This window comes from Catharus ustulatus, chromosome 25, assembly GCF_009819885.2.
Source record: "Catharus ustulatus isolate bCatUst1 chromosome 25, bCatUst1.pri.v2, whole genome shotgun sequence".
Classification (NCBI taxonomy): Eukaryota; Metazoa; Chordata; class Aves; order Passeriformes; family Turdidae; genus Catharus; species Catharus ustulatus.
In genome coordinates this window covers 4,418,903-4,446,209 of record NC_046245.1, presented here as the reverse complement: position 1 = coordinate 4,446,209, position 27,307 = coordinate 4,418,903, and the positions used below count along the sequence as shown (strand labels likewise).

At 42.2% G+C, this 27,307-nt stretch overlaps 1 protein-coding gene across 1 annotated transcript in view; it reads left to right on the top strand.

The window, feature by feature from the left end:
* The window catches only part of TRIM33 (tripartite motif containing 33), a 37,251-nt gene that overhangs the window by 6,141 nt on the left and 3,803 nt on the right, over nucleotides 1–27,307 (top strand). Inside the window, exons 2-18 of the mRNA XM_033080108.2 lie at nucleotides 5,331–5,449; nucleotides 6,075–6,222; nucleotides 8,398–8,530; nucleotides 11,344–11,460; nucleotides 13,619–13,733; nucleotides 14,624–14,770; nucleotides 16,177–16,294; nucleotides 17,546–17,793; nucleotides 18,026–18,190; nucleotides 18,973–19,173; nucleotides 21,226–21,358; nucleotides 22,286–22,349; nucleotides 22,653–22,812; nucleotides 23,647–23,993; nucleotides 24,928–25,051; nucleotides 25,983–26,057; nucleotides 26,921–27,073. Coding sequence (XP_032935999.1) covers nucleotides 5,331–5,449; nucleotides 6,075–6,222; nucleotides 8,398–8,530; nucleotides 11,344–11,460; nucleotides 13,619–13,733; nucleotides 14,624–14,770; nucleotides 16,177–16,294; nucleotides 17,546–17,793; nucleotides 18,026–18,190; nucleotides 18,973–19,173; nucleotides 21,226–21,358; nucleotides 22,286–22,349; nucleotides 22,653–22,812; nucleotides 23,647–23,993; nucleotides 24,928–25,051; nucleotides 25,983–26,057; nucleotides 26,921–27,073 — 2,567 coding nt within the window. The remainder of the gene's footprint in view (nucleotides 1–5,330; nucleotides 5,450–6,074; nucleotides 6,223–8,397; nucleotides 8,531–11,343; nucleotides 11,461–13,618; nucleotides 13,734–14,623; nucleotides 14,771–16,176; nucleotides 16,295–17,545; nucleotides 17,794–18,025; nucleotides 18,191–18,972; nucleotides 19,174–21,225; nucleotides 21,359–22,285; nucleotides 22,350–22,652; nucleotides 22,813–23,646; nucleotides 23,994–24,927; nucleotides 25,052–25,982; nucleotides 26,058–26,920; nucleotides 27,074–27,307) is intronic.

The following is a 27,307-nucleotide window of genomic DNA, read 5'->3' as shown; positions in this document are numbered from 1 at the left end:
CATCATGTGCATGCTCTGCCCTCCCTTGATCATGTCCATGATCTTATCAGATCCATTCCATCCTCATTTTAATCAATAACTCTCTTAATGATTCCATTATTACTTTTTGTTCTCTGTGAGATTTCAGTGAGGTTGGCTTGGGCTGTGATGTGTTTCTTTTAAGTTGATTGAAGCCAACAAGTGAATGTGGAGCCCTCAGTGTGGTGCTTCTTATAAAAGTTCCTTATTTTACTTTAGCTCCTGTGGTGGTTTTAGGCAGTAGATGAGTTTCCATGGCTCCTTGTGTGTTCCCCTTTCCTTTCACCCCCATCCCCCTTCTCTCCCAGGAGGCTTCTGTAGTGTTTGTAAACAAAAACTAAAAAACCAGATCAAGAGGATGGTTGTAGGTGGGTTTGGTGGGGGAACAGGTTAATTCTTACTGGCTCAGGAAACCTTGTTGTTGTAGAGCTGCTCTCTGAAACATCTGGGGGAATTCCAGAAGGAAATGCCCAGAAGGTTGGGCAGGGAGCAAAGAAGATTGAGAAAATTCCAGGTTTTTCTTGTGCAAAGGCAATGGGTATGAGTTGAACACACTGATTCCTGAGTATCAGGCTGGAGTGGGGGCAGTTGCCAAAGACTTGACATGAGCTTTCACTGGAGTGTCTCTGTTTTGATCCTACAGGACTGGAAATACAGAGAAATCAACCTTTCCCCTTCCTTCACTGGAGCTCTCAGGCATCCTTGAAATTTGGCAGTATTTTAGTGTTATGTCAGCCTGGAGAAAGCAATTCTAAGCAGGTGTTTAATATTTGTCTTACTGAAACTAATTCAAGATGAAACCTGTTGTAAAAATTACCTGTTTTGAGATGCATTCAGTTAGTTACCCTTGGGAAGTGTTAAACTTAAATATATTTAAAGGTATTCACAGAGTTCTGAGCTACAATTAAGAAAAATACTCGTGTTGCAGCTTTAGGTGTGAGTTGGGAGTGGTAGATGGAAATCATCTTCCACTTGAAATCTGAAGGTTTTTGCAGTGTTCTGTAGTGATTTACTGCTGGATTGTGATGCAGGGGTTTTAGCAACCTTTTCTCTTTTTAAGAAAACAAAATCAACTTTCCTTCTCAGTTTCCTTCAGTGTGGTGCTTTCTGCCATGCTTTGGTCTAGTTCAGTGTGCTTTATCTACACCATAAGCAGTTAAAAGGATTACAGAGATTCTGCTCTCATTAGTGTTCTTAAAGTCTTTGACAAATCAGGAGGTCTAATGTGCAGTGCAGGGAGATGTGCCTGCAGTTGTATAACTGGCAGTGAAATCTGTGTGCTGGCATCTCCCTGTTGGGACTGAACCTCCTGGGCTGTGCTGGCATCTCCCTGCTGGGACTGAACCTCCTGGGCTGTGCTGGCATCTCCCTGTTGGGACTGAACCTCCTGGGCTGTGTGCTGGCATCTCCCTCCTGGGGCTGAGCTTCCTCCTGGGCTCCTTGGCATCTCCCTGCTGGGGCTGAGCCTCCTCCTGGGCTGTGCTGGCATCTCCCTGCTGGGGCTGAACCTCCTCCTGGGCTGTGTGCTGGCATCTCCCTGCTGGGTCTGAGCCTGAGCCTCCTCCTGGGCTGTGTGCTGGCATCTCCCTGCTGGGTCTGAACCTCCTCCTGGGCTGTGTGCTGGCATCTCCCTGCTGGGTCTGAACCTCCTCCTGGGCTGTGTGCTGGCATCTCCCTGCTGGGGCTGAGCCTGAGCCTCTCCTGGGCTGTTCTTGGGCTCCTTGGTGAGAAGGGTCCTGGCTCAGCAAGGTTCTTGTTGTGTCCTTGGTTTCACCATCACCTCCTGCCTTGCTGTGACCTGGGTGACTTCCTGGAGCAGTCCTTGCCAGGACAGGGATCATTCTTGGGATGTGCCAGAATTCCCATTTCCATCGGTGTGGGTTCTGTCCCGGCTCCCAGCAGTGCTGGGGAGAGCTGCAGTTCCTGCAGATCCATCCCTGAGCACATTCCCACGTTTCTGTCAGTGCTTTGTGTTGGTCCTCAGCTCCTGAAGGGCTCTGTGTGTCTCAGGAGACTCCATGGAGTGTGGCACAAGGAATCTGGGAGCCTCTTTCCCCCCTGAATCACAGGCTGGGAAGCTCTGGCAGGGAGGAATGGTTCAGGTGAGAAGATGAAACCCATCTCCCTTTGAGCAGTGCCAGGAAGGCTTTTCCTGACTCACAATCCAAATTTCCAGATATTAAACTATTCCTGCTTCTCCCTTTGGTCAACCTTGGGCAGAGTGAAATAAAAAACAAAACTCCATTTGGGCTGAGCAGAGTGGGACAGGGAATGTGTATGATTGGAAATATTTGTGCTGTTCTGCAGAAGTGTGGGACTGCAGGAAGCAGAATCTGAGCTGAGCTGCATCATTAATTTGGAATAGGACATAAGGAAAGGGGAAATGTGGTGCAGAGCTGTGGAAGAGGGGTGATTTGTGCTCAGGTTGTTACAGGTCTTGCACACTTGAGGTGTGTGATGGAAACAAGTGGAAAAATGGGCAGGGTGTACATTAAAGTACAACTAAAGAAGCTTGAAAGGCCTCTGCTGTTACCTGCAGCTCTTGTAAAACAGTTCATGATTTCCTGTGCCCTTTTAGGTCCAAAGGATGATTCTCCCTGAATTTCTTCATGGAACTACTGATACCCACAGGGACACCTGGGGGTGGCTGGTGAAGTTTGTAGGGTGCTGAATTGTTCTTTTTTTCAGGACCTGAAGCACAACTGTGTTGCTGCAGTTAATGCTGAGGGCAGGATTTTGGTGACTGTTCTGTAAGGCACAAAGGAACTGCTGCACTGAGTGTTTCAGACCCTCAGTGCAGGGTTTCACGTGGTGTGGTCAGAACTTCCTGAGAGAAACTTCCCTTTTCTCAGCTCTTAGCTTCAGTGCTACTCTTGACCTCTGGAGCGATGATTTACAGCTCAAAAATATGATGAAGCCATCTCTGAGGACACAGGAAATCTTGATGGTAATAAATAGGATTGAGAGAGATCATAAACCAGCCTGACCTTCATAATTTGTGTGAATGTCTTATCCTAATTCAACTGTGATTTGAAAAATAAGATTGATCTTTAAACAGTGGTTTATACTATGTGCTAATGCTTTTGGTACCAGGGCTAATGTGATTGATTTGTTTGATGCAGAAAAACAATGCAGTGAGTTCTGCTGGAGTATAAATAGGATGAGACTTTTATATTTACTTTTGTTTCTTATTTAAGATTTTTTAATTGAATCTGACAGTGAAAACTTGTTTTTTTCAGAGGTTATATAAACATTTGAACCTCAGTTTGTCCTAAAATACATTCTCACTAAATTTTTGCAATAAACTTGGTTAGCTCACAAATTATCTCAAGTTTTGACAGCTAAGAATTTCTTTTTTCTATGTAAATGCTATTTCAGTGTGATTTTCTCTACTTTTCCCTCCTGCCTCACAAAATTTGCCACATCTGTATCTTTTCAGTACATTCCCTAAGTAAAAATGATGCTGCAGTAATTTAGTTTTTATTAGATTAAACGACCAGGATATGAGATGTTTAGTGGCTCATATATTATTGGGAGGCTGCTGTTGGAAATAAAGGGGTTTGAGATGTGAAGAAGGAGTGGAATGTGTTAAATGAGGATTGCAAGGCCTTGTGATCTCCTGAGGTGTGTGCAGAGCACTGGAGGCACTTTGTGTGCAGCTTTTGTTTGAATGTGGACGTGCAGAATTTGGGTGTTGGACTGTGAGAGCAAGGTGGAATTAGCCCTGGCCAGAATGCAGCCTGTGGGCTCTCACTTGGATCAAAAGGCTTGATTTTATTGAAGCTTTCATTGATTTGGCTACTTTAAAACCAACCCAAAAATTGCCTTAGAGGAAGGGGTTTTCATCTGTAGAATTTGACTTGCTGTCAGATACTACAGATCTTGAGCTTCTGTTTTGTTGTTTTCTTGAAATAATTTGTGTGTTTGACCCAAGGCAGCACTAAAAATCAAGTTTGGGTTTGGTTTGGTTTGGATGGAGTAGTTTTAATGGTAAATATCTGAAATTTTTGTTCTGTAAGCATATACACATCAGCTTTGAGCTGGTATTCCCTGAAGAATTTTGTCTCTCAGTTGTAAGAAAACCTCAAAGTTCTGCAAATGGGGAAGGTTTCACTGTGTGTGAAAGCTCTTGTGTGTGTAGCTGCTTCAGTACTGGTTATTTTTGATATTCTGCTCTTGAGATGTGTTTGTCTTGGTGATACAGAGAATTTTTAGTTGGATTATTGTTGCTCTGCAGTCAGTCTCCTGTGTTCTGAAGCCATCATTAATTTTAGCACTTGAAAAAATTAATACTACTCCACTACTAATGTAATTAATCTCCCTGAAATGAGTCCTACTGTCCTAATTGAATATCCACAAAGGAGCTGAGCATCATTTAATTACACTTCTCAAAGTTGGTTTAGTGTATAAAAATACCCAATGGCTTGGAAAGCTTCTTGAAGATTATATTCTCAAATTGTATAGGAATTTGATTTAAGATCAAATGACACTTCTGTGAAGTGTGAGCCACCACCTAAATTATAAATAGGTTTTCAAACCTTTATGGGGGTTGTTTGTAGACATCTTTAAATGTCAATTTTTTTCATGTAGTAACTTCTTAGCAGCTCTGCTGAGGATTTAAAACTAATTTAGTGATTACAAAGGATATCAAAGCAGGATACTGGTGTTTTATTGCTTCTTCTGCCTCCCTGACTTCATGGAAATAGATATTAGAAATCTGTTAAGGGAAATAGATATTAGAAATCTGTTAAGGGAAATAGGTGTTAGAAATCTGTTAAGGGAAGTAGATATTAGAAATCTGTTAATGGAAATAGATATTAGAAATCTTCCTGGGTTACCTGGGAAAGACTGGGACATGCTGCTGCCATGGGGTTTTCAGGAACATCCTGAGACAGGCTGGACCACAGACTGTTCTAAAAAATAATTTAAGAATCCCAAGTGTCTTGAGTTTCATAATCTAAAATGAACAAGGGAAAATTAAATATTTGCTTGAGGACAACAAATGACTTCGCTAAAAATATAGGATTTTTTGGGAAGAAGTAAGTAGGAAAAACTGAGTATGATGTAGAAATTATCCCAGCTGGGTGGGGGATCCTTTTCTGTGGAGGTTTGTGGAAGTTTTTTGGGATTAATTAGGGGAGTGTGTTTTGGGGTGAAACCTGTTCTACACCTCTCATGGTTGGTTCTATGGCAATGCCAAAGTGGAATCCTTACCCAGGTGAGAGGAGGGGTGTGCTTTGTGTTCTGTGCTCCTGGGCGTGTTGATTTGTGAGTGTGCTGCCCTGAATGCTGTGGGATGTTGTGTTTTGCAGTGGGGGTGATCCGGTGCCCCATCTGCCGCCAGGAGTGCCGCCAGATCGACCTGGTGGACAATTACTTTGTGAAGGACACCTCCGAGACCCCCAGCAGCTCCGACGAGAAGTCAGAGCAGGTAAGGACTGTCCTGCCTGCCCAGCCTCCCTTCTGGGGCTGTCAGTGCTCCCCACAACCATTCTGGTGCCTTTTACCCAACCCTGCTCTGATTTCTGGGGCTGTCAGTGCTCCCCAGAACTATTCTGGTGACTTTTCCCCAACCTTGCTCTGATTCCTGGGGCATCAGTGCTCCCCAGAACAACTCTGGTGCCTTTTCCCCACCCTTTTCTGCGCTCTGGTCCTGTCAGTGCTCTCCAGGATGATGCTGGAGCTTTTTCCCCACCCCAGCTCTGATTTCTGTCAGTACTCCCCAGGCTACTTCTGGTGCCTTTTACCCACCCCTGCACGGATTCCTCAGACATCAGTGCTCCCAGAATAATTCTGGTGCCCTTTCCCCAACCGTGCTCTGATTTCTGGAACATCAGTGCTCTCCAGGACGATGCTGGAGCTTTTTCCCCACCCCAGCTCTGCTCTCTTGTCCTCTCAGTGCTCCCCAGAACAATTCTGGTGACTTTTCCCCACCCTGGCTCTGATTTCTGGGGCTGTCAGTGCTCCCCACAACCATTCTGGAGCCTTTTCCCCATCCCTTTGTGCTCTCTGGTCCTGTCAGTGCTCCCCAGGACAATTCTGGTGCTTTTCTGCAGGTGTGCACGAGCTGTGAGGACAATGCCAGTGCTGTGGGGTTCTGTGTGGAGTGTGGGGAGTGGCTGTGCAAGACCTGCATTGAAGCTCACCAGCGAGTCAAGTTTACTAAAGATCACATGATCAGGAAAAAGGAGGATGTGTCATCAGGTGAGTGTTGGGTATCACTTTGTCCTGCCTGTTCCAAGATCCTTTTCTCTTTAAATGTTAAAAGATGATGGAGGGAACAATCAACTCTGTGTGTTTTCCCCCCAGCATTTGGGAAAAGCACAGTAAAAAGTTACCAGTGCAAAATTAGTTGCTGTGAAAATAGAAGAAAAACTAAATTTATAACTGTGATACTTTGTGCAGTTTGATGTCCAATGCCTTTGGAAAGAATTTAGATCCATTCTTTATAATTTTTCTGTTTAGTAGAACAAGTAACTGAATGTAGAAGGTGGAACTGGAGAGCAGCATGTTGATAATCTTACCCATTGTCCAAGGAAATTAAATTACACAAGTTGCTGTATTTTGTTATAAGAAGCAATTATAGTTCTCCCTGTAGAAATGTGTATATACAAGTTTATAGTTACATTCATTATATGGTGTTACTTTGTATTGATATTGCTGAGTAAATTTGAATTTGAATCTATTTTGGGTTTAATCTCTCAGTGAGCAAAATTAATGTGTGAAGTGTGTGTAGAGTTTGTTTAGGTGTGCAGCCTTAAGTAAGTTCTTAAACTGTTGTTTGATCATATATCATTTGTAGCTATTGAGGTAATGTGGAAAGTGCAGGCTATCTGCATTTTATCATTTAGACCTGTTGAGGTAATGTGGAAAATGTTCTCCAAACAGATCCAGGGTATCTGGATTTTAGCTTAGAAAATTCCATTTGTAGATGGGTTAAAAGTTCTGAGTTAAAGACTGGTATGTTCTCCAAAATCTGGATGTGCCTGAAGAATTATATTGAGGAAGAGAGATCTCAACACTTTGCTCTCTTCATTTAAATTCATTTAAAATTAATTAAGATCTTCATAATTGTTTTGTTGTATCCTTTCAAAGGAACAAACATTACTTTTCTTTCTGAAAATTTTTTAATAGTTAAAAAGTTTGTTCTTGAGCTTAGTTCTTTTAGACAAGGATCTTATTTCATTTGTTCTGTCAAATCTAATTTTGGAGAGGCTCCTCTTTGTCTTAATGAACATTTTTAATAAGAAATATTATCCATATAAGATTAAATGTATTAAGCCTCATAGATGTGAAACACTTAAATTCAATCAAATTATAGGGACCAAGAAAGAATTACTGATGTTTTTACAAGGAATACTAAATTGTGACTCTCAATGTGATATTACAGCTCAGCTTTCCCCTTGATACCTGCTGAGAATGGGCTGAAAAGTGACTGTTCCAATAAAATAAACTTTCTATCAGAAATTTTATTTATTTTGATTGTGGGGAAGGGCTGGTCGTTGGTTTTTTGGGATTTTTTGTTTGGGTTTTTTTTTTTGTTTTTTTGGGTTTTTTTTATTTGTTTGTTTTTTGGTGTTTTTCTTTTTTGTTTGTTTGTTTTTGTTTTTGTTTTGTTTTGTTTTCTTAGACTCAAAGATGTGCCCTGGAGACTTTAAATTTCTCTCAGTGAGTGGCAGCTGTAGGTTCAGCAGCTCTTTACAATAACTTGCATGATATAACCAGCTTCAGAAACAGAGAGTGAGGGAAATGTTTGAAATGTTTTAAACCCTACCTGCTGTACCTTCCAGAGGCTGCTTTCCTTCAGAACACTGCAGCACTTTTTTAGTAAAACCACAACTATTTTTTTGCCATTATTTGTTATTTGGGGGTTTAAGTAACTCTTAACAAAGGCACCATTTGCTTTGCAAACCTCAGTTCTGTTTGACTAAATGAGGTGTGTAAGTGAAGGGATAACCTGGAAAACCCATGGGGTAAAAAAGTAAAAAGGTCTGAGAGGTTTGACCCATCATTCAGTGTGTCAGAGGAGAGATTGTATGGAATGAAATATTCATAAACACTTGGTGTTTGTGTGCAGTCTTACAGGGCCTTGTGGGTGCTCATGAGAAAAGAGGAATTCCTCCTTCTCCTTGAATGAATAAAGTGAAAACATCTATTAACCTCTGGCACTGTAAATCACACAGCCATGAAGGTTGGGAAAGACCTCTGAGATCATCAAGTCCAAGCCCTGACCTGATGCACTCAGAGTTACTTGAGTGTGAGAACAGATCTGGAGGTGCCTTTGCAGGTTCTTGGTTGTTACTGCAAGTTAGTTGTTTTGCTCTTCAGATTGTCAAAATTTTATTTTTAAATGCACAAATGGTTTATTTTTAAAAACAGAGGCCGTGGGAGCATCTGGTCAACGTCCTGTTTTCTGCCCTGTCCACAAACAAGAGCAGTTAAAACTTTTCTGTGAAACCTGTGACAGGCTGACATGCAGGGACTGTCAGTTACTGGAGCACAAAGAACACAGGTACAAATATTCCCCTGTCTTAACTCCTGTGCTGTCTCAGAGGATGAAGTGGCATTGATGTGAGCTGGGTTGTGTTGGAAATTCTGCTGCATTTGCTCCTTGTTGGACTGAAACCATCCCTTGCAAAGGAAAACCTGTGTGGAGTGATGGAAGCTTGGTCAGTTGGTTGAGCTTTGTCCAAAAACTCTTAAGATCAGATTCAAACCAATTTAATTTGGTTAATTTGCCTGACAGCTCCCAGTGCTGTCACTGTGTTCAGGACTTGAGTGGAAATTTCTGCAGCCCTGAACACCTGGTGCTGTAAAAGAAGCAAAAGTGATAGAGTGAGTCATGGGTGAGGTTATTTTCTGAAAGGGCATGTTTGATTGTGCAACAGCCTTTAGGGGAATTTTGGAAAGGAAAGTCTAAATTTTGCCTCTTACTTTAGTATATTCTCCTACTGCTGAGGGGGAAAATGGTTTGGGTTTAGTTGGTTAAGAGTTGTCTCATTCCAGGTAAAAAAGAAATGCTGGATTTGCCTCTGCTAGGAAAAGAGTTGGAGCCCTTAAGACATATTCCAGCTTCCTGCTCTTTAGCAGCTCTGTAGTTGTTTGAATGTCTGAACAAATATTTTTCAGTGTTAAAAATTGAGAATCTGGGGATAATATATATTTATCAACCACTGCACCACTGCTTTTCCTTAACTCTTCTCTGTAAAGGTGTAATATTAAATTTAATGTTGTTTTTCTCAGAATAGGGATTATTCTCAAACTGCTACAGCAGCCTGTGGAGAACTTTGACTTTTGAAATTATTATTATTAAAACATTAACACCCTCAAGTATTCCTGCTCTGTTCTTTCATAGGCTTCATCATAAATATTCTGGGTGACTCCCTTGTCACAAAGGGTGCTCTCCTGGCATATGTTCACTAACTTGGTCTGTTTGTGTTCTTTGCATCTGTTTTGTGCATGCTGCTAATGGATTAACAGATGGATCTTGTCCTACTTACCTGTGCTCTTCCAGAAGGAGAATTCATTGTTATTAACTTGCTTTTTTTTCCAGAATATTCTTTCCATATGGTTCTGTGTGCAGGTGTGAATTACAGATGATTAAGGCACTGCTTTGTCTGAAATACAGCTGAGATTTTGTGGAGAATCATGCCAAGTGGAAAAAGAATTGATTTGAATCCCCTGTTTTCTTCTTACCTGAAATCCTAATAGTTTACACCAAAGGAGGGTGGATCACTATTTCAGCAACTCTGTGGTCCAGTGTTCAGAGTTTCAATCACAGAATTCCAGAATGATGGAATGAATGATGGAAATCCCCTGTCGTGGGCAGGGATTCTGGGGATTCTGTAGAAAGCTGACAGTTCTTTTAGCAGCCTGATGCTGTGTGTGACTCCTCTAATTTGTGTAGTTCCTAGTCCACACACTTGGGAAACTGGAAGTACAATAATGAAAAAAGAAAAGTATTTTGGCTGTAGCAAGAGCTACAACAAAATTTTAGCAGTGCAAGCTGAATGTTGATTTTTCCTTTCTCCTTCAAGTGGAAATATAATTTTGAGATTAATGAAAATAATTTCAGAAAATCAGCAGCTCCCAAACATTTCAAATTTTGCTGGTTTTGGACTTTAAGAATGCTACATATTTGTATTTATAGTATCTAAAATCTCATGCTGCTGTCTGCAAGAACTTTAGAGTATTCTTAGAAAAAGCAGAATTCCAACACTGAGGCTGAAGAATCTGAACTCTTGGAGTTTAGACTTGGCTGTTGCTGGTACAAACTGGAGCAGAGTTGGTTTTGTTGTGAATGGTGTTCTTTATCTGAGTCCCTGTTATCATGGTTGTGAGTCATTTCAATAAAAAACTGTCTTGCTGTGAGTTTGATGACAATCCAGACAGTCTTTTCCTGTGGGACTGTGATGTTCTAGATTGTGACAGAAGACAGCACCACTTTCTTTTTCATTTTCTTTGGGAGATGGTGTGAATTGTTTCTAATGCACCTTCTAGAATTCTTCATTAATTGCAGGAATTTTCTGCCAGTTTGAATATTGGGAAAACATTGCCAAGGTGTTCTGGGACCTTAAATTTTCCCTGTTGTTAACAAATTACATTTCAAAAGTTTAAGACTTAGCAAGTGGCTGTTGGGAATCCTGGATTTTGAGCAGTTAATCAGAAAAGATGGAAATTCATGGAGCTGCTTTAATTCCCCTTTACCATTTTCAGCAGAGGCATTTTGCTTCTGTGGCATTCTTAATTCCAATATTTTAGGAAAGGGTACCTAATCCTGTTATTTTCCCTCAGTTGTTGGTACTTACCCTCTCTTCAGATGAAGTAATGGGAAGTACCTTTGATAGCAGCTGTTGAATTGAAGAGCTTGGAAGGAAATTTCTTCACTTGGAAGTAGCAGAGCTGGAAAAAACTTAAAGATTTTTTAATAGGGAAATTTTCTTCATATTAAATTAATGCAGTCAAGTATGAGCAGTATCATCTCAGCTGAAAAACTGGGGAATTTGGGATAGTTTAGGGTTGTTTTTTGGTTTGCTTTAATGTGTGTTTAAGTTATTGGTGCATTTTCCTCATCAAACTCTGAGGTTCCTGCTCTCCTGGGAAACAAGGCAGTGCATCCCTGTGGTTGGAATTGATAATTTCCCACAGAGGTTCAGTCTCTTGGCCAGTAACAAAAGACTTTATCAGCCCTTAAACATTTTGCACACTGGTCAGGGTGTGCAGAGTCTGGTTTTTCTTGATATTTTGTCATATTTTTTTTCAAAATTTCATGGCTTTTCACCTGAACTGGGTGGTAAGCAGTGTCTTCTCTTGCCTGTTGAAAAGGTACCAGTTCCTGGAAGAAGCTTTTCAGAACCAGAAGGGTGCAATTGAGAACCTGTTGGCCAAACTTCTTGAGAAGAAGAATTATGTAAATTTTGCAGCTGCCCAAGTTCAAAATAGGTGAGTTCCCCAAAATGATCAGCTATTACATTGCCTTTTTAATGAATCACAGTAAGATGAATGGTGGGACTAGAATAACACACTGGAGTTAATTCTAGATCTTTATTACTTTTCATAATGTTTATTTGCCCCTATAAGACTCTGCATCTCTTGGAAGTTCTTACAAGAAATAAATATTAAAGGTTATGTCTTTTGTGACAGCTTTAAATAGAGCCAAAGGTCTGACACATTTATTACACTTTGAGGATGGGGGAGAAAAATTGGAGTAAATGAGGCAAGAAAATCCATCCTATGATTTCTTCTAAGTTAGAGTTGAAATACTAAAATATTTTTATATTTCATATGAAGGTCTCTGATAACTGTATAACAAAAACTTGGTGTGAATTTGAATAGGAAATTGTGGTTGCTTGTGGGGTTTTGATTGGGGTTTTTTTTAGGTCTTTACTTAAGATTTCCAGGGTTACCTGAAATTCAACATCACACTAAATGCTGAATGTGGAGGCAGGGGGAGCACATGATCCCGGCTGCCTTTGCACCCACTTGGGTGACGTGGCTGTGCTGCAGCCCAGGGAATTCCACCCTGATGCTCTGTGGTTTTGTGAGCTTTCTGCAGCTTTTAGGTCATTTGCAAAATGACACATCAGCTGGGGGTGGAAAGTACCAGGGCAGGAGGAGGATGTGCACTGCAGATAGAAAGAGAAGTTGTGATGCAAATTTTTAACTCCTTGTGGTGTTATCTACATTAAAAAAAAATAAAAAAGCAGTGTAAGGGAGGAAGAACAGCATGACACAGACATATGTGTGAAGAGGGAAGCAATGAAAATTGGGATTTTTAGGTGCTGATTTTCCATGGAAGTCTTTGAAAGGTCCCAAGACATAACACCATTGTGAAGAGACAGAAGTGCAGTCACATAGGCAATAATTAAATTGAGAGCCCAAGAAATGGCACAAAACATTCTCTGATAGGAATTCCAGGCCAGCAATGGGTGATGCACATGAGTAACACATTGTAATGGTGGGGGGTTTTTACCCAAGAGTTTATGGTTTCAGTGAATTTAATTAATATCTGCAGTGTTGGATTGAGTTGTGTCAATATTCCAATTTTCTGCTGAGCCAAATGGCTGGTGCATGTGAAACAATTAATTCCTCTGCTTTGCTGGTGTGTGGGACACAAAATCCATCATCCTAAAAACTCCAGGGAATGGGAAAAATAAAAATATTACAATTATCAGTGTTGGCAGATGGAGGAATCACCATAATCTGTGATGGTGGAACAACTCTGCTGGAATAATTGTTGGGTGCCAAAGCCAAGGGTGGATGCCTTGGATTTAATGAGGGGTTGGTTGGGTGTTTGTGGCAGTAGGAGAGCAGGCTGTGCTGTCATGGAGAGCCAGGTGTGTCCCAGGTGCCCTGGAGGGCTCTGACCCCAGCACTGCTCAGGGCTGGGAGTGTGTCCTGTGGTGAGTGACATCACATCCTTGGGCTGGCTGCAAAAAGTCTTTAAAAAAGAACAACTTAAATCTTCACATTGGCTCATGGCAGAGAATTCTGGTAGATTAAGGAGTGTAGGATCAAATAAATGCAGAATTTCCATGAGTTTAAGAAATGCTGTATTTCACATTCTGTGGACAGAGCTCAGGATAGTTTGTTGAGTGTGAAGAAGCTGCAAATGCACTAAAACTGAGGAAAAATGGCAGTGATGGAGAGGGTATAAAAATCTGACAGCCTAGTAGTAAAGTAGCTTTTAGTGGTAAAGCACAAGAGAATAATCTAGACTAATATCAGGCACATCATTAGTGAAATGTTTGTCTTTATTGTGTATTAATTACAGGTCTGTAAGAACTTTTTTAGTATAAGAGAAAAATTAATTTGAAACTCAGGGTTGATTTATTTTCTGGTTAATATATGTTATCTTAAAAGTTTAAAGCATCAGGTAAAAATTTTTCATAGTGACATGATTTGAATATAAATATATAAATATATAAATACATACAGACACGATTATGGCTGGTTATTTCCCTATATTTCTCTATATAAAATGTGTAAACTACAAGGACTTTCATAATATTTGAAGTAAAACAAGTTGTCAATTTTTTTTTTTTTTAGTGAAGTGTCAAGTGATTGATAATCAATCCATTGTTTTTTGTTTGTTTTTTAGGATAAAAGAAGTAAATGAAACCAACAAACGAGTAGAACAGGAAATCAAAGTGGCTATATTCACCCTCATCAATGAAATCAATAAAAAGGGAAAATCTCTCCTACAGCACCTTGAGGTAATCTTGAAGTAAAAAGCAATGGTGGTGTTGAGTTTCCAGTCCCCTGCTGAGGACTCACATTTGAAAATGATTTGTTTGAGGTGTTGCAGTTCTGCAACTCCTGAGTGGTGTGCTGGACTTAAATCTCTTGTTTCTCCTCATTGGAACCCGTGGCTCCTTCAGTTTTGTGTCTGTGCTTCGTGTTCAAAATTGGGCTCATTTCAAAGGAGTGTCGGCAAATCTCCTTTTCATGTTGTGTTTACCATTTTTCTGTATTATAACATAATTCTAATTTACTGTAATTTATAATGTAATAATTTAATTTAATAATAATTTAATAATTAATTTAATAATATATAATTTAATAATTTTTTCAACTAGGTTTTTAAGTTCACCTAAGAACAGACAGAGCAGTCTCATGTATTTGTACATGAAGGGGTAATGCTGCAATTTAAGGTTGTATATTACAGCAAAATAGAGTTCAAGCATCCTTTCCAGATAGCACATTCTGAATAATTGCATTCTGACTTTAATCAAAGTCCATGAAAATTTAACTTATTATCTGTTTTATGTGAAGAGAGGAAATCCCTTGTAAGAAGTGGTTCAGTGTTTATGGCCAGCCTGCCATGACATGAGAAATTAAAGATCAAATAAATCACAATCGATTTTTCCTGGTTAAGGAGCAATTATTTGGCAAGAAAATTGAGTCTTCCTGGAAAAAAGGAGTAACTTAATCATGAGTAAAAGAAATAATTTAAAATTACATTGATTTTGGCTTTTCTTGTTTACCTAGCATTTGTTGAAATTTTCTCGTGGCGTTTTCCTTTTGATCCAAAATCTGCCAGCAGTTTGCATTTTCCTCCTATGTCTGAAAGCCCAGTTGTAGTAAAGTTCCTGTTTCTTTGCAGAATGTCACAAAGGAGAGACAGATGAAGCTGATCCAGCAGCAGAATGACATCACTGGTCTGTCACGACAAGTGAAGCACGTGATGAACTTCACCAACTGGGCGATCGCGAGCGGCAGCAGCACTGCCCTGCTCTACAGCAAGCGCCTGGTGAGGGCAGCCTGGCCTGGGACTCAGGGAATGTGCTCAGCTGGAAGGGGCTCACCCACAGGGGCCATCCAGTGCAGCCCCTGCCCTGCACAGACACCTCAAATCCCACCCTGGGCACCCCTGAGCACTGTCCAAACTCTCCTGGAGCTCTGGCAGCCTCAGGGCTGTGCCCATTCCCTGGAGAGCCTGGGCAGTGCCCAGCACCCTCTGGGGGAAGAACCTTTCCCAAAATCCAACCTAAACTCCCCTGGCCCAGCTCCAGCCCTTCCCTGGGTCCTGTATCTGTCACAGAGAGCAGAGATGAAGCTGTGACTGCAGTGACTCCACTGAGTGTCCCCCAGGCTGAGCACCACCAATGAACTTCTCATTTGAAATCTCCTGGGCTTCTCATTTGAAATCTCCTGGGTTTCTCCATTGAGCCAGGCATGCAGTGTAGCTCTGGGAGCTCTGTGCACTGCTGAGAGCTGTCCAGGGAGGAGATGCTCCTCAGCCACTTTGTGTCTCTCCCAGTTTGGATCCTTTCCATGAGCAGAGCAGGTAGCCAGGGCAGTCACTGCTGCAGCCCTTCCCTGGCTCCTGTGACAGTCCCAGGGAGCAGAGCTGTCTCTGCTGCTCCTGAGGAAGGAGCTGCAGCCTCAGTGAGGTCTGACCTCAGGCCCCTCTTCTCCAGCAGAACAAAGTGCCCTCAGCCACTCCTCGTGTGGCTGCACAGTTCTGTCCCAAGAGAGGAGAGGTTCCAATGTACCCAGAGAAAGATAAGACACAAAATCAAGTGTTTGTAACCAAAAGAGTAATTCACTTTTATTGGCAGGAATACTCCCAGTCCTGCACGTGCAGGTTGTTCACCTGCCTGCCCAGGGTGTGCTCAGCACTGTCACTACAGACATCATCCTGACACCAACTTCTTCAGTCTGGGAGTGTGTCCTGAGCCACAAACACAGAGGGGCAGGGGAGTCAAATATATCCAGAGGGAGATTAAGACACAAATGAGGTCAAATGTTTTTAATCCAAAGGATGCACCCAGTTCTGCCTGGGGTTCCATCATGGCCCTTCATGGCTTCAATTCCAGGTCTTACAACAGAGCCAAGCAATTGTGCAACAATTCACTCTGCCATAGGGGTTTGGGGAGTGTTAGTGTGGAAGGAATGGGGTCAGCTCTGTGAAACCACTCCAGTGTTTCTGTGCAGTGATGTTGTGTAGCAGTGCTGCTCTGCAATCCTCAGAAAAAGGATAAAGAAGTTGTACAATGTGGGATTTTCCTGATGAATTGAGAATTTTCCAGCCTATGAACCAAAGTTGCTGCTGCCAGTCCTTGTTGGTGATCCATGGCCTAAACTCTGGGCAAACACACACTTGTCCTTTCTCATGTTGATTCCTTGTCAGCAGCAGTTTGTGTTTTGTCTCAGATCACGTTCCAGCTGCGGCACATTCTGAAGGCTCGCTGTGATCCTGTCCCCGCTGCCAACGGCGCCATCCGCTTCCATTGTGACCCCACCTTCTGGGCCAAGAACGTTGTCAATTTGGGTGAGAAAACTCTCTGTGTTTATTCTGTGATACTGGAAAAACTCTGTTGGGCTGGGGATGTTCATCCAACACGAGTGAGTGCAGTGCAGTATGTCTCTTAATGCAGGAGACAAAAACTCTCTTGGCACAACTCATCCTGTCCTGATTATCCTCTTATCTGCTCTGTTCTTTATAATAACAAAGCTTTCTCTTAATGGATGTTGTTTTCCAGTGGGTATGGTTCTAGGAATGCCCCTAATCACAGAATCACAGAGTGGTTTGGGTTGAAAAGGACCTTAAAAGTCATCTCATCCCACCCCTGCCACAGGCAGGGATCTTCCACTGTCCCACGTTGTTCCAAGCCCCATCCAGCCTGGCCTTGGGCTCTTGCAGGGCTGGGGCACCCAAAGCTTCTCTGGATTGGACACTGGACCTGTGCCATTTCCAGTACACTAAATATAATCACTTGGAGGTTTTGAATGCTAGAAGAGGGCAGAGCACAGTGAGACAGAGGTACCTGTTCACCTGCTTGTGAACTACTCTGTTGGATAAAAATCTCATAGAAAATCTGATAAAAGTGCCAGCTTTTGTGGGTACTCCCTTCTTGCTCTGATTCCACCATCCAGGTTGGGGTGTTCCTGTCTTCAACCAGGGATATTTGTTCTCTGGGGCAGGCAGAAAGGAAACTGTCAGCCTTAGTAAGAAGGGATGTGCAGATTCCATGAGTACACATTCACAGTCAAAAATCAACATTTTGCCTTTTCCATATCAAAATAGGACAGGAGTTATCTAAAGAGGCACCATGGTCCACGACACTGGAGCAAGACAGGACTTGCTTGTAGCAGTGTTTGTGTTGTGTTTGTAGAACCTGTTCAAAGTCTCTCAGGGACACTCAAATATCTCTTCCCAGGCTTTGTTTATTTAGACATAGAAACTTTATGCTCAGCATGTTTGTTTTCTGTTTTATGTTTCATCTTGTCCATTTCTTATGAACACAGAGAAATGATTTCTGTCTGTTGTGGCTTTTAGGCTGTACAGTTCCAGTTCTTTCACTCTTCCCTCACAGATCATGTTTTTAATTTTGTAGTTCTTATAGTCTGAGCTCTCTTTTTGCTTTTGTGTATGGTCATTGAAGATATAAAGAGGGAATTTCAAGCTTAAATTGCTCTGATAAAACTGCATTAAAAAGTCTGAATATTCCACACATGCCAACCTTTGGAGGGTAATGAGATCTAACTGTTGATTGTTTCTTTTGTTTTTTTTTTTTTTTAGGTAACTTGGTCATTGAAAACAAACCAACCCCTAGTTACACTCCCAATGTAGTGGTTGGGCAAAGTCCTCCAGGAACAAACCACGTCAACAAAGCTCCAGGACAAATCAACCTGGCCCAGCTTCGCCTGCAGCACATGCAGCAGCAAGTGTATGCCCAAAAACACCAGCAGCTGCAGCAGATGAGGATGGGCCAGCAGCCTTCTGCATCTGTGCCCAGGCAGAGCAACCCCCAAGTCCTGCAGCAGCAGGTGAGTGCCCTGTGTGTTCTTACTTCACCTTCTTTCACCATAACACTGAGATTTAAAATTGCCCTGTCAAATCTAAACTTACAGAGCAATTGATAAACTAAAATCTTTTGAGATTTGAGATGCTTTAATGTGACAGCTTTGCTTGATGTTATGTTGCTACTACTGTGGAAAGAGATGGGCTTCTTTTCTCCATGTTAAAAGCACAAATTTTAAAAAACCCAAACCCTTGCAGCCTCCCAGGTTGATCAGCATGCAGACCATGCAGAGGGGTAACATGAACTGTGGGGCTTTCCAAGCACATCAGATGAGAATGGCTCAGAATGCTGCTCGTATACCAGGAATCCCACGCCACAATGGACCTCAATACTCCATGATGCAACCTCACCTTCAAAGACAAGTATATCCTGTGTACACGCTTCATTGTGCCATTGTGCCAGACTTTCATTGCAGTAGATGGTACCAGCTGTAAATGTGTTTCTCTGTCCCCCTGTAGCTCACAGCTACACACATTTATATGCTTCTATTCCATGTTGCATTACTGTGCTGTGACAGTTTTGCTGCACGTAAGGAAATCAAACCTTAGGGGTGGAAATGAAATCTAATGTTTGTCTTGCAGTTTAGTTCTGGGAAGCAAAATGTTTTCTCTTGCACTTTTCAGTGGCATTCAGCTGAAAAGAACATTCAGAGGTTTATTAGAGACTAGTGAGGAGTGGTGAAGTTCAAAGTGATGTAGTTGAGGGGTTTTGATTCAATCAGCTGCTGAAGTGTTTTTAAATTCACACCTGAAGCATTGATGCAGAGCTCTGCATGCCATTAAGAACAAAAATCCTTGACAATGCATGTTAATGTGACTGAAGTACCAGAAGTGACTTGAAACAGTTACTTTTTAGGATAAAAAAATTTAGACATGTAAACTCTAAAGCTATATTTGGAGGAAGTAATTGCTTTAAGGAAAACGAAATAATTTGGTGGAAGAAGTGTTTAAAATGGAGTCACATAAAGTATTTTTTCCTTTCCAAGTGAAGAAGAGTAAGAGTTGCTCTGCCCTCAGTGCTGGCAGGTGCTGTGCTAGCTGGGTGTGAGTTGTGCCCTGGTTGGGTTGAGGTCTGTCCCCGGGGCAGCGTGGCACTGGCAGCTGCGGTGTCCCCATGTCCCAGCCCTGTGTCTGTGTCTCCCCAGCACTCCAACCCTGGCCACGCAGGGCCCTTCCCAGTGGTGTCTGTGCACAACACCACCATCAACCCCACCAGCCCCACCACGGCCACCATGGCCAGCGCCAACCGCGGCCCCACCAGCCCGTCCGTGTCGGCCATCGAGCTCATCCCGTCCGTCACCAACCCGGAGAACCTGCCCTCCCTGCCTGACATCCCTCCCATCCAGGTCAGTGCTGCTCCTCCTGCTCTGCTTTCACACTTAGCTCCATGGAATGGTGCTGATTATAATGTAATTATCATTGAAAGTTGTGGGATTAAAATCTTCAGCCCTTCTCTTAGGTGTGCATGTTGGTTTGAAGGTAAAACCAGTAAGAGACTCGAAATCAGAAATACAATTTAGTAGGGAAAAAATAAAATATGTGCTATACCACAAAAGAAAAGCAGTGACAGAGTCAGAATACAACCTGACACCCTGCTGGTTAGCATGGCAGAGTCAGGATACAACTGACTGGATTAGTTAGGGTGAGGGTAGCAATCCAGATGAAGTGCTCTTGTTGAAGTAGTGATCCTGTAGAAAGGTCTGGTAGTTCTTGTCCTCTGGAAACCAGTGGGTAAGGGCTGCCTTGGTGTCCCAAATCTCAATTTTTATCTGGTTAGGAAAGGTTTGGCTCCTCCCCCTGACTGGAGCATCTCCCAATGGGATGCAGGAATTTTATCAGTCACACAGTGGGACTCATTGGCCATTAACAGGAGAGATCTCCTGGAGGGAGGATGGGTTGTGAAAAGATAAAGAACACTGCCCCACCTGGTTTAACAGCTGGTGATAGAATCCATACTTTGGGCACATCTTTACACTGTAACCTAGCACAACATCCAACTATTTTATCCAATTGGGGCTGACCTGCTCCACCTGGTAACCTTTAGATTAATCAACATTTCACGTGTCCTTTAGTAAAATTAGGACTCTAATCCCAAGTAGTGTATTCACTTCCTTTCTTCCACAAGACTATATTGTGGGAAGGAATCAGTAGAATAATTAATAGTGATATATTTTGAGTCCCCTGAATGATGATTTATTCAGGGAGCACAGAGGGGACATTTCCCAATGTCCCACAGAGAGGGGACACCAGCTGAGGTAGATTTTAAAGCTGAACTCATTTTGGAGAGGTGAAAAGCACCATGTAGTGTACACATGGAGGCAAAGAAAGTACAAGAAATGTGTTTTCTGCAGGAGTCTTTGGGAGGGGAGGAGGGTGATGGCTTCATCCTGAGAACAGGACCTTGGCATTGAAATGCCCATGTATAAAACCCAGGAGATTTGATCACAATACAGGAAACAAAAATAAATTTCATCCAAGATAGTCTGCTGGAATAACAGCTGCAACTTTGCAACTCTTAAATGTTCAGTGCTGGTGTGTTCAGTGTTCTCTGGAGGCTGCACATTTGCTAATGTGAGAATGGTGGGGAAGGAGGAATCCCATCTCAGTGTGAGCAATCTGCAGTGCTGAGGCTTTAGAACAAAACACCAGTGTGGGTGGTTGTGGCTGTTTCAGCTGAATGTGTGAAGCTCATCAGACACCAAATTAGAAATTGCCATGCAACTTCAGGTGCACTGAAAGTGAAGAATTCTGCTGAGATACTCTGCTTTTTATACCTGTTCATGTAATAGCAGTTATGGATTTTAGCTGGCTTTACTGCATAGGAAGTGTTAGTCCTTCAAGCTGCTGGCACAGTCATTAAAACCCACTTGGAATGCAGAGTGTTTCAAACACATTATTGCATTTAACACATTTAAGCAGTTACATCAATAGGGTCCCTGTTTCCTTGGGTTTAACAGGTGCTAAAATCTATTTGAAAAGTGAGAGGGAGATTTCCTATCATGTTAAGGAAAGACAAGATTATGGCTTCCTTTAATATCTTAATTATGGAATAACTTTTGCAGCCTCAGTAATCTGGTAGTTCATGACTTACCCAGCATCATGTGTGACCAACACACTGAGCAGCTGGGAACCAGAAAGTTTGCAGTGAGCTTGTGTAAGTGCAGCCCAGGATCATACTGGAAAAACTCAGATTTAGGACCTTTTAAAAAATGCTACTTCAAGTTTTTGATTTGAAAGCCTGATCTCTGCATGAAACTGATAAAAATATTTGCTGATGTCCTGAATCCTTGAAGGGAGGGGGAATTCCAGTAAAGATACTGATCACAGTTTAGAGCTGTGGAACTGGTATGAAAGTTGAATTAGACCTCTCTGATGCAGATTTCTGTTTTTCTCCTTAGCTGGAAGATGCTGGTTCCAGTAGTTTAGATAATCTGCTAAGTAGATACATCACAGGCAGCCACTTCCCCCCACAGCCAACAAGCACCATGAATCCCTCCCCAGGACCTTCAGCTCTGTCTCCAGGGTCATCAGGTAAATCTGGGTTTTTCTAGAGATTCCAGAAAGGGATGGGTATTTAAATTGAAAATAATTGCCTGCCACTTCCTGCCAGAAGGGAAGTGATGTTTTAGTTAAAATTGGTTTTGCTCAGAAATAGATTCTTCTGGAAATTTAAATTTCACCTTCCTTTAGAGATGTCTTTATAGTAACAAACTGGCAGCACATGGATGCAGTGTTCCAGGGTCATTCTGAGTGTAACCAGTTAATGGTAGAGCTTTTCTTATTCACATGGACAAATTAAGTCACCAGCACCTAATACTGAGTTATTTAAACAGTGAAAATGTTTATTTCTATGAGTAAGAAGATTATTTCAGTCAGTAAGAAGGATTTGTTCCCTGTGAGAGTGGGGAGGCCCTGGCACAGCCCTAGCAGCTGTGGCTGCCCCAGCCCTGGCAGTGTCCAAGGTTGGACAGGGCTTGGAGCAGCCTGGGACAGTGTCCCTGCCCATGGCAGGGGTGGCACTGGATGGGATTTAAGGTCCCTTCCAACCCAAACCATTCTGGGACTTGATGTTTCTCTTGGTTTTCTCTACAAGATTTGTAAGATCCTGTAAGTGAATGGGTTCAGCAGTGGGGTTTCTTGTGTTTCTCAAAACCTGCATGCAGATGGTGCAGAGGCTGCTGCTTTGACTGTGTTGGTGGCTCTCAGTGCATAAAATTTGAGGATGTAATGGTCTGAAGTCTTTAGCACTGTTTGATTAGGTGAGATAATTATTGGGGCTCTAAGAACCGTGTGTTGTCACTTTTTTATTTCATGTGGTGTGCTAGATTTGTTGTGACTGAGAGAACAGCTGACTTAGGTGACAGTAAATGAGGATGTTCCTGCAGCATTTCTGGGGTTACTCAGCACTAGTCAGTGAATGTAAACTTGTACCAAATCAGCTTCTGTGCTGCTTTGCAGGTTTATCCAACTCCCACACTCCTGTGAGGCCCCCCAGCACCTCCAGCACAGGCAGCAGAGGAAGGTGAGTGGCACATTAACACTGTCAGGCTGAAAAAACATCAGACATGAAGAATTCCAAAAAAGAATTAGCAATTGGCAAATTGTGCTTTGTCATAACTGTGACTGAGGAATGGAAGAGTGCTTACATGAAGATTTATATTTTTAATTTTTTTTCCTGCGCTGTGATTCTCCTGTGTCTTGTAAACTGGAGCTGTTGTAAATGTTCTGACACCCTTTGTCTTTCTTGTGGATACAGTTACCTGAATTTCTTTGCCCTGCTGATTTATCCTCTTCTTTATCTCTTGATGTGCTGATGTCTTTGCAGCTGTGGCTCCTCGGGCAGGACTGCAGACAAAACTGGCATTGGCTTCAAGGCTGACCAAGTGAAAGTAAAGCAAGAGCCAGGCACAGAGGAAGAGATCTGCAGTTTCTCAGGAACAGTAAAGCAGGAAAAAACAGAGGATGGCAGAAGGAGTGCTTGCATGGTAAAGTTAGTTTGTGCCCAGTGTGTTGTGCTTTTCCTGGCAGCATGTTTAACAATTTGGAAAGGAAAAACAAAAGGCATTTTTACTCTAAAGCTTCATTCTTAAAGGTATTTTCTCCCTGGTAATGCTCTGCCAGGCACAGGGTGGCCTGTAATATAAATTTTATCTTTAATGATTAAGATGAAGTGTAATACAGTGTATTTTCTGCTTTTAATCCCTAATTAATAAAAACTGTGAGTCACCCAATGATTGTGAACATTCCCACATAGGTAATTGCATTCAGAAAACCTCCAGTCAGTCAGAAGTCCTTAGACCAAAGTATAAATCATATGATTAGCAAATTATTTTTTTTTTCAGTGTTTCCCAACTATGCTTGATTGAACAGGACTGTGTACAGGGAGCAGGGGGGTGGAGCTGAGGATTTTCCCTGATGACAATGAAGTTGTCATTAACAGCTTTTAATGACTTTGTGTGTTTGACTTGTTATAGCATTTCTCATGTTATGTATCAGAAGGAATGAGTGTGTTCTTCAAAGAAAGGACATGTGAAAAAGCAGTCTTTAATACTGGTTTATGCAAATGAACAAATTAAGTCACCAGTACCTAATACTGAGTTATTTGAACACTGAAAATATCTATTTGTATGAGTAAGATGATTTCAGTCAGTAAGAAGGAATTCTTCCCTGTGTGCAACTCATCTCTTCCTCATGATTTCCCATTTTTTGGGGGATATGAGCATGGTGAATGGTGGGAGGCTTTGGAATTCTGCCACCAGAGGCAGAAAGGCGCTGCTGTAAAATCAACTCCGGTTTTCCGTGTGCTCCTGTCACTGCAGCTCAGCAGCCCCGAGAGCAGCCTGACACCACCTCTATCCACCAACTTACACCTGGAGAGCGAGCTGGAGGCTTTGGGGAGCCTGGAGAACCACGTGAAGACAGAGCCAGCAGATCTGAGTGAGAGCTGCAAGCAGTCAGGGCACAGCCTGGTGAACGGCAAGTCGCCGGTGCGGAGCCTCATGCACCGCTCGGCGCGCGCCGCCGGAGAGGGCGCCAACAAGGACGACGACCCCAACGAGGACTGGTGTGCTGTGTGCCAGAATGGGGGGGACCTGCTGTGCTGTGAGAAGTGCCCCAAGGTGTTCCACCTCACCTGCCACGTGCCCACACTGCTCAGCTTCCCCAGGTACCGCTGTGCGCTGCGGTTGTGGAAAGCGAGGTTCAGTTTCTGGTAAAATTTAAAAAGTTTAATGAAAGACAAGAGACAAACAACAAAGGAAAAGCTTTCAGCCACGAGCACATTTACTGTTTTGGAGACACCCCTTAAATACATAAGCTCATACATATTCATATACCTGTCATGCATATTCAAACTTTCCTAAAAACTAATTTCTGTATTCCAGGAACTTTTTGCATGACCACTCCTTGAGTCTCTGCCTTCTTAGAGCATGCATGTTTCTTGGCTGTGGTTTTAATTTCTTTTTCTTATCAGTCTTAATTTGGGCTTTAATTAATGTGGTCTTCAATTTCCTCCCCAGTTTCAGATGGTCAGTGCTGGTAGCTGTCTTCACTGGGTGTTACCCAGCCAAGCAGGCAGTTCACTTCCTACAGACACTTTATCAACTAAAACTAAACTAAATAAAATGGCATCTTAAAAACCATTTCAACACCACACATACAGTACCCACACCAATATTTGTGAAAAACCAGTACCATGCACAGAACCCAAAATCATCTTGTTCTGGGTGGTTCCTTATACTAAAAAAATGACATTTCCACGGCCTTCCTAAGTTGTGTGAAGCTGATCAGTGTTTATCTGATAACAATCCCATTCTGTTTATCTGTTTGTGTAAAGTCTCACAATGATTCTGTTGTGTAAAGTTCATTTAAGGCAAGGTGAGAAAAGTGATTTAAAGTATTAAAGCATCATATGAGGGCAGGAAAAATGGCCTTGACTGGCAGAATTACTGTGAGCATTGAGGGTCATTCCTTAGCTTTGGGTGTCCAGGTCTTTACTGCAGTGGAATGTGAATCTGTAAGTGTGAGTAAAAACTGTTTGTAGTCATCACTGATGAGAATTTATCCCTGGATGTCTGGAATAATTGTGTTTTTCTCTTTAGTGGAGAGTGGATATGTACATTCTGCAGAGACCTGAGCAAGCCTGAAGTGGAATATGATTGTGACAATTCCCAGCACAGCAAGAAGGGGAAGACAGCACAAGGCCTGAGTCCTGTGGACCAAAGGGTGGGTCTCAAACCTGCAGGATTCTGCTCCCCAGGAAAAAGTGTTTTCTCACATCATCTTTCCTCTATTGAGTGGAGATGCTTTTGCTTTGACTGTAGCAAATTAAATGTAGTTATGGCTTTTCAAAACAACCCAAAATGATAAATGAGATTTTTCCTACTGTGGCCACATCTGCAGGTGTTGGTGACTGTGGGAATGCCCCAGTGCAATGGGACTGTAATCACTTAGGAGCTAAAATTTAGCATTAACACAAATTCTGTATTTAAATGCATCATTTAACATGCACTCAATTAAAAGTTCTTTGTGTTTAGCTTTGGGGTGACCATTATAAAATAGTTCTGTAAGTTTGGTGTGTTGAAGGTGCATTCTTGGGGAACTGTAATGACCTTGACAATCAGAATTATTTTTAGCTTTTAGCTTTATTTGTATTTTTAACACTTGTGTAGTGTTAAGAGTATTATCAAATCAAATTCCTCTAAAGGAATTACAAGGAAAGCAAGGAAAAATGTTTCAACAGGGAATTTATAGAAACTCTGCCTCTGCTTTCAGCCTGTTCAGTTTTGTCTTGTGGGGAAAAGTAGCTCAGTCCATTTCTGTTACATGGGGTTGTGGTTGGACAAAAGCAGTAAAAGAGGTTGTATCTGGTATTTTATTTTTTAATTTGCAGCATATCAGCATGTCTCCCCATGCCTGACTTTGACCCTAGGCTTTTGGTTAGGAGGGATAAAACAAAGAGGAAATTTGTGAACAGTAAATGGGGTTCTGCCTCTCAGCTCTGCCCTCCTAAGAACTTTACCTTTTTTAATTAAGTTGAGGGGGTTGATTTTAATTTTCTAGTACTAAGCTGTTAAATACACAAGCCTGTTTAAAGTAAGGAGGATGAATTTTGGGGCTAGAATGTGAATCTGACCCTGTTTTTTTTCTTTATAAGAAATGTGAACGCCTCCTGCTTTACCTGTACTGCCACGAGCTGAGCATTGAGTTCCAGGAGCCAGTCCCAGCCTCGGTGAGTCTCCTGAAAAACACCTTGTGCTTTATATTTGGTACTTCAGCCCTGAGAGCCTGCATTGAATTTGGGAAGGAACTGACTGCTTTCACCAGGAGTATGTCTCCCTTGATCAGTCTGAATGTTCTGGCAGTCATCCAGCATTTCATGGGGCTGAGAAGGGAGAGCAGCTGATTCTGGAGCTTCTCCAGGCAGATGCTTCACTCCCAGTCTCAAAAACAGGTATTTAAAAATAATTCCAATTAGCAGTTACTGAATTGGAACAAGATGTCTCAGGATACCCATTAAACTCAAAATGCTTTAGCAGAGCTTTTTTGAGGTTTTTTTGGGCAAACTTTTGAATGAGAGGAGGGAAGAAGCTGCTTTGACTCTTGTGTTTTCAGCTGTAAAAGAAGTAACTGTAATGAACAGCTTTGCTGGGCTGTGAGAGACACTGAAGGTTGGAAAAAATCCCAGAATCTCAGACTGGTTTGGGTTAGAAAGGACCTTAAAGCCCATCCACTGCCACCCCTTCCACCATCCCAGGCTGCTCCAAGCCCTGTCCAGCCTGGCCTTGGGCACTGCCAGGGATCCAGGGGCAGCCACAGCTGATCTGGGCACCCTGTGCCAGGGTCTCCCCACCCTCACAGGGAAGGATTTCTCCCCAGTATCCAATCTAAATCTACCCTCCTTCAATTTAAAACCAATCTCCCTTGTCTTGTCACTCCATTCTCTTATAAAGAACTTTTGCAGCAGTTTGAGGAAAGGAAATTGTTCTGCTTTGCTGAACATGCCTGAAACGTGTGGTGAGATTGAGGGATGGATTCCTTCAGTGTAGAAATTCAGCAACCATTCAGTGATAAATCACTGCTGGTTTTTTACAGATACCAAACTACTATAAAATCATAAAGAAACCAATGGATTTGTCCACGGTGAAGAAGAAACTGCAGAAGAAACATTCCCAACACTACCAGACCCCCGAGGACTTCGTGGCTGACGTCCGGTTGATCTTCAAGAACTGTGAAAGGTTTAATGAAGTATGTTAACTTCCAATCTGAACACCATTTGTCATTTTAGATGAAGATTTATTTCAACCTGGTTGTGCAGCTTCTCCCATGAAAGGCTCTGCTTCCAGCTGTAACTTCTGCTTTTGGAGCAGATGCTGAATCAGGCACTTAAAAACCAAACAAAACTCAAGGCAATTGCACAGTAACTTCATTTTTAGCAAAATTGGGAGGGCAGAGGGAACTTCTGAAATGTATTCAGTGTTA